Raw genomic sequence first — 14,570 nt, forward strand, 5'->3', positions numbered from 1 at the left:
AATAGGCATCTAGCGGGGGTAATCTAGACCCAGCACTTTTTCCTGCCTATGCAGGGGGTCGGACTCAATGATCTATTGAGGTCCCTTCCGACCCTAGCGTCCATGAATCTATGCATTGCTGGGGCATTGCGGGGTGAGCAGCAGTGAGATCCCTATGTGGCTCCTCTGTCATGCCTGTGGGGCTGCAGAGGCCTCACGGGAGGGAAGCAGGGTGGGAGCTCAAGCCCACAGCCTGCCCAATGCTAGAACTGAGGGCGCAGGTCCCTCCCACCCCCTGAGAATAAAAGACATGGAGTGCCCAGCCAGCTGCATGTGGACCGTGAGCAGTGCTATTGGAACGACCAGGCTCGGCGCCTCCATGTGTGGCTTCCTTTAAGGGCTGATAGCTCCACTCTGGTTCCACATGCCGCCGGGCAGCCACTCCATGTCTTCCCTCAACACCTCCCTGCTCCCTGAGCCCCCAGCCAGCTCCCCGCAGGAGTGGTGGGCAGTGGCATGTGGAACCAGAGCTGCACTATCGGCCCTTAAGGGAAGCTGCACGTGGAGATGCTGAGCCCGGTTGGGCCAATAGCGTTGCTCACAGTCTACGTGCTGCCGGGCAGGCACTCCATGTCTTTCACTAACACCTCCTCACTCGTTCAGCCCCCAGCCAGTTCCCCCCCAGCCCCCTGCAAGCTCCACTTACCTAACCTTACCAAGGCTTACCTAACCTCGCAAGGCTTACCTCAGGCTCCAGAAGGAAAGTGAGCCTGAGGTAAGCCTTGGGACTAAAAGCCTCAGGCCCCGCCCTTCCCCTCTCCTTCTGGGCAGGGTTAGGGGTTTCCCACCTCTTTTGCAATCAACTCGTGCAAGCTGGAGCTCTACCACCTGCAGAGCTCTTTGCAAAAGGAGGAAATCTGTGGTTTTCTACATTTTTCTGTGGGAAATGGAAAACCTGGATCCCTGCTGATAAATATCTAATATCTGTATTAACAAACTATTATTAAATTGTAACTTTAAAACTGATAGAACATAAGTTCACCCCCATTTCTATCAGCAAATCTAATTTCCCATATTCAGACTTGTGCCTTCAATGTTAGGAAAACCTATATATCTTACTCTGAACTAATCACTGTATAAAATATAAAAATATCACCCATTAGCCAAATTTCACTGACATAAGTAAAGAAGGCAGGGGAGGGGTGCCCCTTGTAGACTGAATGCATCCAGAGATTCATAAGCTCAGCCCTGCCTTCTGCCTGACTTCAGACTAACATGGCTGCTCAGAGAGAGGCAGTTTGATATACTTTGATATCAGTACCATATAAACCACTTAAGATGCTATTGGGTAATCCACACAGCCTTTTACATTGTTCATATGGCATAAGCCAGGGGTGCCCAACCTTTGGCCTGTGGGCTAGACCTGGCCTGCAGAGTCATGTCATCTGATCCATGGGGCTTCAGACAGAGGCTGGAAATTTGGCACCAGGGGAGCAGTGACATATCTGGACCATGGACTGGCCCAGGGGACCCGGTCCAGGTGCTGACTGCAAGAGATCTGGACTGGCTGCAGACCACTCACCTAGCCCACAGGACCAAAACGTTGAGCACCACTAGCATAAGTCATTTAACACACATTGTTAATGTGGCAGAACACCCTTGGGTGCCTGCTGCTTTAAGGGCTTGAGCAGGCTGCAGAGCAGCTGGCAGGTGACTGCAGAGCCAATCAGGGGGTCACATGGCAGCCAGGAGGTGGCCTGATTGGAGGAGGGCTAGGCAGTCTCAGTATAAGACCAGACTCAAGGAGCAGTGCTGCTAGTTGCAGCTGAGAAGCCAGTGGGGTAACATTGTCCAGCTGAAGGAGTCTGCTTCTAGAACATCCTGGAGGTCAGGGTAGGAACTATGGGGATGGAGGAGGTTCCTGGTCCTGGGTCATGACCTAAAACTACACCCTGCTGGGGTTGGATGGGGTGATGGGGCTGACTGTGGCAGGGCAGTCTCCAAGAAATGCCACACCTGTGCCTCTCCAGTGAAAGGGAGTATGCGGTACTGGAAAGCCTCAGTCCCCACTGCCTTTTGGGTGACCCTGTGGAGGGGAAAGGCTAGGGGAGCATACCCTGACAGAAAAGCACCAGGCTTGGGCAACAGCACAGGGGCCAGGAGGGCCCAAGGCCCAACACCTGGATGTGAGTGAGGCCTAGTGGGAGGCCAGGAGTGAGTTCTAGGTATGTTGACAGACACCTGAGGCCTGAGTGGGCCGTAGGCTGAGTTAGGAGTCCAGGGAGGTCGACAGACACCTGAGGCCCAAGGGGCATAAGGCCCAGAAGCCCCAGTGAGGGGGCATAGTATGAGGGGCAAGGAGCCTTATGAGAGGCAAGGAGCCCAGAGAGGGAGCATGTGGCCCAGGCATGTGTAAGGACACCTGAGGCCAGGTTTGGGCCAGGGGACTTGGAAGTGGTTTTGGATGCCATCTGCGAGGCATGGGACACAGTAAAGGGAAGGTCGGAGCTGTGTATTACGCCCTTGGCATCAGGGCATTAAATGGGCGGGCAGCCTTCCACGTAGAAACAGCTCTTTTTTAAGTTGCAACAAAGGTGTGACAAATGAGCCAGGTGGGCAGGCTGAGATTGTGAGGCCCCAGGATAGCCCCCTGTCATAGTTAATTTCTGTGTTCAAGGCATGGCTTTAACTGATTTAAGAGTATTGGAACAGTGTGACTCAGCTGCTTGTACTTAATTTGGATTTCTTATCTTGTTACTTCTGAAGTATGCTTAGCATAGCTGTTTACATCACATTCAGGCTTCCTACTTTGTTCTTTAGAGTCGTAAGTGTCATGCATACAGAAAGATGGTGTTCTTAGAGAATAAATTGATTTTAATCCATGTAATAATGTCATTACTTCCCATGGCCATATCAGCTTCTGAATTTAATGTTTGAGTTCCACAAGCTAAAGAGGTTGTTAGCTGTGTTAGTCTGAAGCATCTGACAAAGTAGGTTGCTGTCTCTGAATGCTTGTTGCTCTGAACCAGTTAGTCTTAGGTGCCTCCCTGCTTTGCCTTCTGCCAAGCTAAAAAGATACTGTTGATTTGTCATCATCTGTAGCATGGGAAAAGATCAACATCCCTGTACAATAAGTAGTCACACTTTCTTTTTAAGTTGTCTGTAATCTTCCATGAACAAGAATTGTCATCAGCTATCTATCTGTACAGTGCCCACCACAGCTAGATCTTGGCTGGAGCTTCTGAGAGCCACTGCAGTGTAAATATTAATAACATTAAACAGAACTTGACTTCAGTTTATTTAAAAATGTATTTTAATTTTTAAAATCCCATCTCTTGTCCCAGTCCCAGTTTGTTCTTTTTCTCTGCCCGGTGGTAAGGAGGGGGATTCTCTTCTACTTTGGAATATCTGTATTCTTTAGTAATACCCTTACTGTCTCCCTGTTTGCACATTGTCCCAGCCAGTTTGAGAACAATACTGGTGCCTTAGTTGTTACTAGTCTTAGCAAAAGTAGAAGGGAAAAGACCAAGAGCCCTGAATGTAGGCATTCAGCTCAGAGAAGAGCATGGTACAATAATCAGTATGGATGGATGAATAGATTTTGACTGCATGCAGGAAACTTGAGTAAGTAAGAACTTGCAGTTGTTTCTTTTTAAAACTTCTGCCTAAAATAAAAACTACTGATAATCTCCTTTTAAGAAAAAAAGTTCTTAGAAGGTGAGACCAGTATAATGAACAATTGAAGTATACGTATAAGAAGCCAACTTCTCTATTTTTTGTGGGGAAAACTGCCAGAAAACTTCTGCTGACTTAAGACTGCAGGCCTTGCCTTGCAATCTATTTCTTTACTTACTAGAAAATGTTAGAAAAGTAATTTTTGCAAGAATTATTGATGGGTCTTTTGTCTCATGCAGTCTTTTGCCATCTCTGTACAGACTTCAGAATAATGGATGTAATCCAAATAATTTGATCAACTCTGGTGTTAGAAGACCTAAAGCCAGAATAGATTTTCTCCACAATCACCAGCCAGAACTGGTAAGCATGAAGAATAATGGATCTGTTTAATAAATTATGTATATTTAGTGAAGTCAGAAATAAGTTAATTTTGACCCTGGACATCACTAGACACTTAATCTTTCCCAGTACAGACAATTATTTAAAAAAGAAAAACAAAACACATCTTATTGCAGGAGTTCTGTGATATAGCCCTGTCTGCTTGTAGCTCAGACGTACCCGTCCTTTCTCCTTTATCACTGTACCAGCATGCACATACTATGCATTCCTTGAGCTGTCTATGAATGGGTTGCATGAATTGCTGCTATAGCTTCACTTCTTTTTCCTGTACATTCAAGACTTTCTTTCCAGATTAGAGCCCTTTTTCATATTTGAAACAGTTTTTCCTGGAACTGAATTTGGGAGTGTGAGATAAGATTCCTCCGTATCCTTCCGTAAATTGTTAAATGGATTCAAATCTGTAGCATGCCTGGATATTCTCATGATCAGACTTACTGTCTGATGTAGCAGGAAAGGCTGCTACCATATTTATCCAAATCCAAGACGACTTGAAGTTTCAGACAACCACCCATAATTAGATTCTGGACATGGAAAATGTGTAAGTTCATTATAATTTTCCATGTAAAGGATCTAATTTTGGAGGGTTGTCTTTTAAATTCCCACCCCCTGTTGCTGCAGTGAGGGTACAGACAGCAGAGAAGTAAAGGTGCTTAACTTCTACCCCTTGCTGCCTGTCCCTCCCCCCGGGCCAGGGCACCCCACTCCTGCTCCTGTGCTCCTTCCCCTGCACTTTGCACCCTGGTGCTGGCCTTCCCCCCAACCTGCATCCTCTGTGCCTGCACCCCCTGTGCTGGTTGTCTTCTGGGCTGCTTTGCCCTGCTGCTGCCCACTCCCAGTGCTGCTCCACTCCCCCAGTTGTAGCTCCAGCTCTGACGGGTCAGGGAGCACAGAGCATAACGTGCTGTTTCCAGTCACAGCCTGGCTATGTAGCAACTATTGTGACAGTGGCAGCTCCAGCCCCAGGGGCAGGGAGCAAAGGCCAGTGGAGTGGGGAGCCGCTCTAATTAAAGAGCCCAGAGCATCTCCTGTATCAGCATCCCCACGCTTCAAAATGGGTAGGGGCACTTTATCTAAAGCTCATAGAAGAAACTTTAGTTAAAGCACAGCGCCCCCCCCCCCCCCCCCAATTTTTGGAATGTGAGGAGCCTGATGCACAAGATGCAGAGGCTGGCTGAAGCATGCTAATTAACATGCTCCAGCAGACTCAATGAATCGAGTCTGCTTGGAGCAGCCTTCTAGCTCGTGTACAGGCATCCTAAATGTCTTGCTGCATCTGAGCCTTAATTCTGGAATTCTCATAAAAATGATTCTAGATTAAAGTGTATGTTACATTAAACCTGTAATCTAGGCTATTGAAATTCTCTCAGTCAAAATATTAGATTAAAGCTGGCAAGTCAGTCAGCAACACGGAAGTCCTTGACTTCAGGAAAGCCGACTTTGGCAAGCTCAGGAGGCTTGTCAGTGAGGCCCTAAGGGACCATGACCACGGGGAGAGGGGAGTTCAAGAAGAGTGGTTGCTCCTCAAGGGAACGACCCTCAATGCACAAACTAAGTCTATCCCATCTCAGAGGAAAGGCAGCAAGAGGGCACAGCAGCCCCCCTGGCTCTCCAAGGACCTAGCAGACCTCCTGAGGAGTCGCCTCCAAGGAGGATTTTTCTGCACTGGTCCGGTCCTGTAGGGAGCAGATCAGGAAAGCCAAGGCTGCAACTGAACTCCAGCTAGCTTTGAGCATCAAGGACAATAAAAAGTCCTTTTTCAGATATGTGGGGAGCCGGAGGAAAAGCAGGGGCAACGTTGGACCCGTATATAATTTCCCCTCCCACCATGTTTTCCTAACTTTTTTATTAAGGAAAAATTATTAGGAAAAAGCCAACCTATTAAATAGGTACTTTGTGTCAGTCTTTCATCAGTCCCATGGGACTCCCATGCCCGCTACGGGACAGGGAAGTCCGGGTGAGAGTGATCCCTTGCCCTCCATTGATGCTGACTTCGTGAAGGAACATCTTGAGAAGCTGGATACCTTCAAGTCAGCCAGCCCTGACAATCTTCACCCCAGGGTACTCAAGGAGCTGGCGAGCATCATAGCCCAGCCTCCAGCATGGATCTTTGAAAACTCTTGGCACTCTGGTGTAGTGCCCGAAGACTGGAAGAAGGCCAATGTGGTGCCTATCTTCAAGAAAGGGAGGAAAGTGGATCCGACTAACTATAGGCCCATCAGCCTGACTTCTATCCCGGGGAAGATCTTAGAAAAGTTTATTAAAGAGGCCATCCTTAATGGACTGGCCGACGCCAACATCTTAAGGGATAGCCAGCACAGGTTTGTTGCGGGTAGGTCTTGCTTGACCAATCTCATTTCCTTCTACGACCAGGTGACCTATCACCTGGACAAGGGAGAAGAGATTGATGTCATATATCTTGACTTCAAAAAAGCCTTCGATCTGGTGTCCCATGATCGCCTCTTGGAGAAACTGGCCAATTGTCGCCTTGGGTCCTCCACAATCCACTGGCTGGAAAATTGGCTCCGGCGTCGGACCCAGAGGGTAGTAATCGATGGAAGTCACTCATCGTGGTGTCCTGTGACCAGTGGGGTCCCCCAAGGCTCTGTCCTTGGACCCATACTGTTCAACATCTTCATTAATGATGTGGACACTGGAGTCAGAAGCGATCAGAACTGGCCAAGTTCGCCGATGACACCAAACTTTGGGGCAAAGCATCCACACCAGAAGACAGGCAGGTTATCCAGGCTGACCTGGACAGGCTCAGCAAGTGGGCGGACGAGAATCTGATGGTGTTCAACGCCGATAAATGCAAGGTTCTCCACCTTGGGAAAAAAAACCCGCAGCATCCTTATAGGCTCGGCAGTGCTATGTTGGCTAGCACTATGGAAGAAAGAGACTTGGGGGTCATCATTGACCACAAGATGAACATGAGCCTGCAGTGCGATGCTGCGGCTAGTAAAGCGACCAAAACGCTGGCTTGCATCCATAGATGCTTCTCAAGCAAATCCCAGGACGTCATTCTCCCCTTGTACTCAGCCTTAGTGAGGCCGCAGCTGAAGTACTGTGTCCAGTTTTGGGCTCCACAATTCAAAAAGGATGTGGAGAAGCTTGAGAGAGTCCAGAGAAGAGCCACGCATATGATCAGAGGTCAGGGAAGCAGACCCTACGATGACAGGCTGAGAGCCCTGGGGCTCTTTAGCCTGGAAAAGCGCAGGCTCAGGGGTGATCTGATGGCCACCTATAAGTTTATCAGGGGTGACCACCAGCATCTGGGGGAACGTTTGTTCACCAGAGCGCCCCAAGGGATGACGACTAGGTCAAATGGTCATAAACTACTACAAGACCGTTTCAGGCTGGACATAAGGAAGAATTTCTTTACTGTCCAAGCCCCCAAGGTCTGGAACAGCCTGCCACCGGAGGTGGTTCAGGCGCCTTCATTGAACACCTTCAAGATGAAACTGGATGCTTATCTTGCTGGGATCCTATGACCCCAGCTGACTTCCTGCCCTTTGGGCAGGGGGCTGGACTCGATGATCTTCCGAGGTCCCTTCCAGCCCTAATGTCTATGAAATCTATGAAGATAGGTTTGAAACTCCAAAGCCCTAAACCCCATTTGCCTTTCTCTGTTAACAAAGATGCATAGAGAAGAGCACATCACAACCTTTTTTTCTTTTTTTTCTTTTAAGGGAGTTGATACACTGGCACATGATGCCACCTCGGATGAAGATAGCTCTTTATCCCAGCAGTCAACCAAATTGAAACCAACCACTGGAACCAGGAGAAGAAAAGGAAGTAGGTTTGCAGAGCTAATAATATTGCATCGTTAGTGTACCTCTGCCCAGTCCAGTGATGAAGCTGCAATTTAAAAACTGGTCTTTGAATTTGTGCAAACCTGTTCAAATTCTGTATCTCTGAGTAGACTGACATAGCACCTAGGCTGTTGTACCAGGATTTAGCAGCACTGAAATTTATTACTTATCACATTGAAGATGTAGACTATGTAATAACGATATACTGCAAAAATTATGCTGTAAAAAACTATTAAAGATAGATCAAAGTTTCCTGTCCAGAGTAGTTTAAAGCCTGACCCTGTAAGAGGCTGAGCACTCCTGGAAAAGTGATAAGCTTCTCTTGCTTTCAGCTACAGTATAATATTGAGAAGCCCAATATCATGCAAAATCAGGTCCTGTTTTGGTACGGTAAAGCAGTGGTTGACATAAACAAACAGGGAAGTGGTATAGAAGTGGGGGACATGTTTAGCCACAAAAAATCATGGGGAAACATTTGCTATTTGCATATGCCACATTAGCTCTTCTGTTTGTCCAGAATAAAGCCAGAAGCAGAGGTTAGCAATACAATGCTGCCTGGTAGAAGTAAGTTCTAAGGATGGATTTGAAAGTTGAGGGGGAAGACTGGCTCTTAAACCAGATGTGGAAGGATGTTCTAAGCATTGAGGTGGGAAGCACAACTGCTTATGGGAAAAGGTTTGGAGAGCAAGAAAGTGAGTTGTATTTTCAGTGCAAGATATGGGGTAGTAGGAAGGGAGAGTTAGAGAGAAACTACAGTGGGGGATATAGGCAGAGCTGTACTTCCTGCTTCTGAAAATGACAAGGAAGTGTTTGAGCTACTTGCATATTGGAGGCCAGCTGAGGAGCAAATGGGTATTTGGCGTGAAGCAAGCGCAGCACATTTTAAGTTTGCAGTGTTACTCTCAGTGTCATTGCTGAGTAGCTTTCAATGGGTGCAGACAAATAACTTGTACTTTCAAATGTCTGTTGACAGAACTAAACCTGCGACAGGAGCTAGAGGATCTGGAGGAGACCATGCAGGTTGAATCTGTTGTCAGCCTTGGTGCAAAGTGCAAAGAGGGGACATCTCCACAGGATCTTGCACATGGTAAATTGGTCACACAAGGTGATGCTTATGCTGTGAAAAAGGACAGGGCTCTATTCCAAAAGAGTGAGTTCAAAGAAGAAAACTGTAAGAGCTCCAAACAAGATCCTTTTTGTCATGAGACGCTTCTGAAGAATTCTGATCAAGAAAACATTTATTTGTTGGATGCCACAAAAGAAGGAAATGTGGGTCGATTTCTTAATGTAAGTAAAAAGTGTGCATGTTCAATGAGAGATTTTAACTTTAAAAAGTGACTATTTACATAAACAAATCATTCCTTTTGCAAAATGTTACTCTCCCCTGCTCCTGTGGTGAGTTGCATATGAATTTATTTTAGGGTTGGGATAGGAGTTGATCTAAGAATAAAATATCCCCAAGTGGTGAGGGTGTTTCCTGATTCTTTGTTCAGACAGCAGACTGAATGCCCGATAAGGTCAGAGGCCTTCTTACTTCCCGGCTGATGTTCCAAAGCCACTGTTAATGCTGGTTTGTACCAGTTCAAGGATATGTTATGTAATGCTGTGGGAAACTTCCATCTGTACTCCTGACCAACACAACTGTGAAGAGACTCTTTAAAGAATTCTTCTCAGGTGCCATGCATAGCCTGACACACATTGAGAATAGGATCTCACCCACAGAATCCTTTCCCCCCATTAGACACCTAATTTATTCATGCATCTATTCAACAGTACTACTCTCTTAGCTGACAGTGTAACATAATGGCTTTTGTTTGTTCTTGAAAGTAGTGTCACTTCCTGTCTCAAATGGAGAAAATATCATCATAAACTATCATAGGACAGCTTGAGAAAAACACCCTTGTTTTTAATATACAAAAGCATTTATGGTACCTTAGAAATGATGAAGATAGTTCTTCCCATGATGTGGCCTTATTATAAGAAAAAAATTAGTGCATGCTAATCTGGATGGTAGGAATTTTCTGTCTTCGTAAGCTTATTATAAATGTCTGAAACTAAATTATATAATTGGATGTTAACCCTTTGGCTGTACAATGCTAATGTTTAATTGTAAATTAAGTCAAATATTTTGTTTTACAGCATAGCTGCTGCCCAAATCTCTTTGTGCAAAGTGTCTTTGTAGAGACTCACAACAAGAATTTCCCCTGGGTGGCATTCTTCACAAACAGGTTGGAACTTTTTTTTTTAATGTTATTTATTCAAATCAACAAGAAAATAACAGGTCCCTCCAGCTATTAGAGAAATGCGTTCCAAGTAGACAAGCATTTAGAATGAGAAACCACAACACTGCGTTCTTGTTGGTCACCTCTATGTAGACCAGTGGTTCAATCTTTTTAGACTCGGGGCACCCCTCAGAAAATGCCGTTTCTTAGCTTTCATTCATTTTTGGCTGTAGAAAAGATTAGAGCCATCCTTCTGTTACCAAGAACTTGGTGGAGACCACAATAGGTCAGAATGTATTTGGCACTATGGATTCCTATTTGAAATCTCTGGGTTTATGTTGTTAACTATATGTAAACAAATGCACACTTACCAGTATGTGGCACCCTTAAACATCTCACAGCATCTCAAGGTGCTGTGGCACCCTGGTTGAGAATTGCTGATAAAGGCTAAAGACTGAATTGGAAATCAAACTAAGGTACATGGTTACCAGCCTAGAGGTGTATTGTCATTTTCTATTGACATACAGCAATGACAAGTGTGCCAATAATTCCTCCAGTGTTGTACCTCTTCAGTGGAAGTATAGCATTTATCTCCATGGCTGCAGAAGCATGAATTCACTGGACAAAAAAACTGTCCCTTTTGTAACCTATAATTGGGTCAGAAATAAGGTATTAAGAGCAAGCTGTTACTCTATTCCTGTCCCAGGCCTTGTGCCTCATTACAAAGAGCTAATGTAGTTCCATTGAAATCTGGCCTCCAGGCATTTATGAAGGCCATGAAATTATCTTGATTTCTACCTTGTGGTATTTTAGGGTCTGGGTAAACAAAGACTTGACACACTGTAGCTAGTCAAAAGGACATCACAGCCTGTACTGTCATTTAGGTACTTGCAGGGATTCTTTGGGTGGATAAGTGAGTTCATCTAGACATTAGAATGAGTGTCATCTAGACATTGAAGTGAGTTGCGTTTAGACTCGGTGACCCAATCACAGTTCCTGATTTAAGCTTCTGTCTCAGCATTTCTAGTGTAATGTTCATTAAGGATGCATAGGCAGCTTTTAGGGAGAGTACCATGTACACCAGGCATTCTTTGCATCCTTCCCACAGACTCCCTCTTATCATTCTCCCTGCCCCTGTATTTCAGGCATAGCTTCATGAGTAGATAGTGGTAAAGTGAAAGCACAGTCCCATAAAAGGTTCAGTCCGTTTAAATATATTGACATAGTATGTTTGCCTCCTAGGCACGTGAAAAGTGGAACTGAACTCACGTGGGATTATGGTTATGAAGCTGGAAGCATGCCAGAGACTGAGATCCCCTGTCAGTGTGGCGTTCAGAAGTGCAGGAAAAAAATTTTATAGACAAATCTTTCCTACTATCAGCATGTCCACATATGGGGAAAATCACATGCAAAAAATACAGGACACTAGCAGAATTGCATTTCTTCAGTGGACCTTCATAGAAGCTTGTGCACTGGATTGGTTTAGTCATTATTGGCTTAAGTATGCTAGTGTTTACTTCTTTCAGTTGTAGCATAACAAAGAGTGGTCATGAGCACAAGCATGAATTTTTCCCTAGGCTATTTTTATGCTTCGTGCTTTGTTTTTTATTTCTTTTTTTACACGCTTACAGTGGGAGGAGTGTGATAGCTATGCTTTGAAATGTCAGAACTGTGTAGTTGCCACAAGTCTGGTGAGAGACAAGTGTAGAATCATAGAAAATTAGGGTTGGAAGGGACCTCAGGAGGTTATCTAGTCTAACCCCCTGCTCAAAGCAGGACCATCCCTAACAATATCCCAGTTGAGGCTTTGTCTAGCCAAGTCTTAAAAATCTCCAAGTGGGGAGAGTCCACAACCTCTCTGAATAATCTGCTCAGTGCTTTACTAACCTCCTAGTGAAAACATTTGTCTTCATATCTAACCAAAACTTCCCTTGCTGCAACATGAGGCCATTGCTCCTTGTTCTATCATCTGTCACCACTGAAAACAGTTTAACTCCATCCTCTTCCAAAACCCACTTCAGGTAGTTGAAGACTGCTATTAAATCCCCACTCGGTCTTCTCTAGTCCAGACTAAATAAGCCTAGTTCCTGCTATCTCTCCTCATAAATCATGTGTCCCAGCCCCTTAATCATTTTCGTTGCCCTCTGCTGGACTCGCTCCATTTTGTCTACATCCTTTTTGTAGCGGAGGGCTCAAAACTGGACACAGATGCAGTGTCACCAGTGCCGGATAGAGAGTAAGAATCACTTCATTCCATTTGCCAGCAACATTTGTACTAGTGCAGTCCAGTATGCTGTTAGCCTTCTTTGCAACAAGGGCACACTGCTGGCTCATATTCAGCTTATTGTCCACTGTAACCCCCAGGTCCTCTTCTGCAGAACTGCTGCTTAGCCAGTTGGTCCCCAGCCTGTACTAGTTGCAAGGGATTGTTCTGTCCTAAGTGCTGGACTTTGCACTTGTCCTTATTATTGAGATTTCTTTTGGTTCATGTCTCGAGTATGTCAATGTCTCTCTAAATCTTAACCCTCCCTCCAGCGTATTTACTGCTCCCTCCAGCTTGGTGTCATCTGCAAACTTGCTGATGAAGACTTTAAACAAAACAGGCCCCAGGACAAACCCCTAGGGTACTCCACTTAATACCATGTGCTAAATAGACATAGAGCTATCGATCACTACTCTTTGAGCCCAACTATCCAGCCAGTTTTTTATCCACCGTTCAGTCCATTTATCCAACCTATATTTCTGTAGCTTGCTTGTGAGACTGTTGTAGGAAACCATATACCTTGATTTCAGCAGGGCTTTTGATATTGCATCCACTGCTCTCCCCACATCCATAGAGCCAGTCATTTAATCACAGAAGGCAATCAGGTTGGTCATGCCTTGCCCTTGGTGAATCCATGCCGACTGTTCCTAATCACCTTCTTCTCCTCCAAGTACTTAGAAATAAATTCTTTGAGGACCTGCTTCATTATTTTTCCAAGGACTGAGGGCAGCCATTTTGGCCCAGTGATGGAAGCTGGGCTGCAGTTTGCTGCAGGAAGGACAGAAGTAACATCAGGCTGAGAGGCTGCTCTGGGAATATCGGGAGGTAAGGGCAGGAGTGTGGGGTGTAGGTGACCCTTTGTCCTGGGTAAGACATAAAACCACCCTGCTGGAGAAGGGTGGTGTGAGAGCCCTCAGGAAATGCCAGGCCAGTTACCTCCCCAGTGAAAGGCGGGTCAGGGCACCTTTAATAACCCCAGATCCCTGGTGGTGTTCTAATGAGCAGGGGGAGCCCAGGCTCATTAAGGAGCACCCGAGGCAGCTCAGGTTGGAGGAGGGACCTGGAGCCGTGCCCAGGTAGCAGGGTAAAACCTGGGGGCGACGATTAGCGAGGCCCTGAGTGAGAGGGGTGACTATTAGGGAGGCCCAGTGGAGGCATTGTGTCCTGGCAAGGGGCCAGGAGTGAAATAGGCCTACGGTTATAGAATCGCTTAGCGCTCAGGTGAGGGTAGCGGGAGACACCCAACAGACTGCGCTGGGGCTGACTGAGGCGAGAAGAGCTAAGCCTGAAGCTGGGTGAGGCTGGGCAAGTTGAATGTGGCCCTGAGAGGGTGGTATGGAAGAGGGTGGGTGAGAGCCAGCAGCGTAAATGGGACCCTGGTGAGAGGGGGGTGGCATGTGAGTGGTCCTCCGGGGGCTGTAGAGAAGAGCTACAACTGTGTGCCCAGTTTGCTCTGGCTATAGAAGTAACACACACAGAGTAACACCTGCGAGGCATGGGACCCATGGAGGGGAGGTCGGAGCCGGTATTAGGCCCTTGGCAGCAGGGCAAGTAATGGGCAGCCTTCCGCCTTAGTAACAACTCTCATATTTTCCATCAAGGCATGGCAGAAGAGTGAAGTGGGCAGTTACCTCTGGAGCAGGGGGGCCAGCAGAGACCTGATGAGGAGGCCATCCTGTGACAGTCCCTAATCTGTTCTTTCACCACTGTTGTCTGCTCACCTCCTTTCCAAACTGTGCTGCCAGGTGCAATAGTCTGGGAGCTGACCTTGCCTGTGAAGACTGAGGTAAAAAAGGCATTGAGTGCTTCAGCCTTTTCTGCATCATCTGTCACTAGTTTGCCTCCCCCATTCAGTAAGGGACCCACATTTTCTCTGATCTTCCTGTTGTTACATACTTGTAGAAATCCTTCTTGGTACCCTTCACGTTCCTTGCTAGCTGCAACTCTAGTTGTGCTTTGTCTTTCTTTATTTCATTCCCCTGTGCCAGAGCTTTACTTTTATACTCCACCCTACTGGTCTGTCCAAGTTTGAGCTTTTTGTAAGCTTCCTTTGTGTGTTTTAGCTCACTGAAGCGTTCCCTGTTAAGCCTAAGCCAAATTGGTCTTCTGCAGTATTTGCTAGTCTTCCAGAACATCAAGATGGTTCATCCCTGTGCCTTCAGTAAGGTCTCTTTAAAATGCAACCAGCTCTCTGGGACTTCATTTCCTCTCAGGCTGGCCTCC

The 14,570-nt window shown here is 46.3% G+C and overlaps 1 protein-coding gene across 1 annotated transcript in view; it reads left to right on the forward strand.

Moving 5' to 3' along the window:
• LOC102380189 (histone-lysine N-methyltransferase SETDB2) overlaps positions 1–14,570 on the forward strand; it is a 73,910-nt gene that overhangs the window by 16,772 nt on the left and 42,568 nt on the right. The window contains exons 11-14 of the mRNA XM_025211755.1: positions 3,915–4,014; positions 7,740–7,845; positions 8,836–9,149; positions 14,411–14,508. Of these exons, the coding sequence (XP_025067540.1) occupies positions 3,915–4,014; positions 7,740–7,845; positions 8,836–9,149; positions 14,411–14,508 (618 nt within the window). The remainder of the gene's footprint in view (positions 1–3,914; positions 4,015–7,739; positions 7,846–8,835; positions 9,150–14,410; positions 14,509–14,570) is intronic.

The sequence above is a fragment of the Alligator sinensis genome, unplaced genomic scaffold (assembly GCF_000455745.1).
Source record: "Alligator sinensis unplaced genomic scaffold, ASM45574v1 scaffold820_1, whole genome shotgun sequence".
NCBI lineage: Eukaryota > Metazoa > Chordata > Crocodylia > Alligatoridae > Alligator > Alligator sinensis.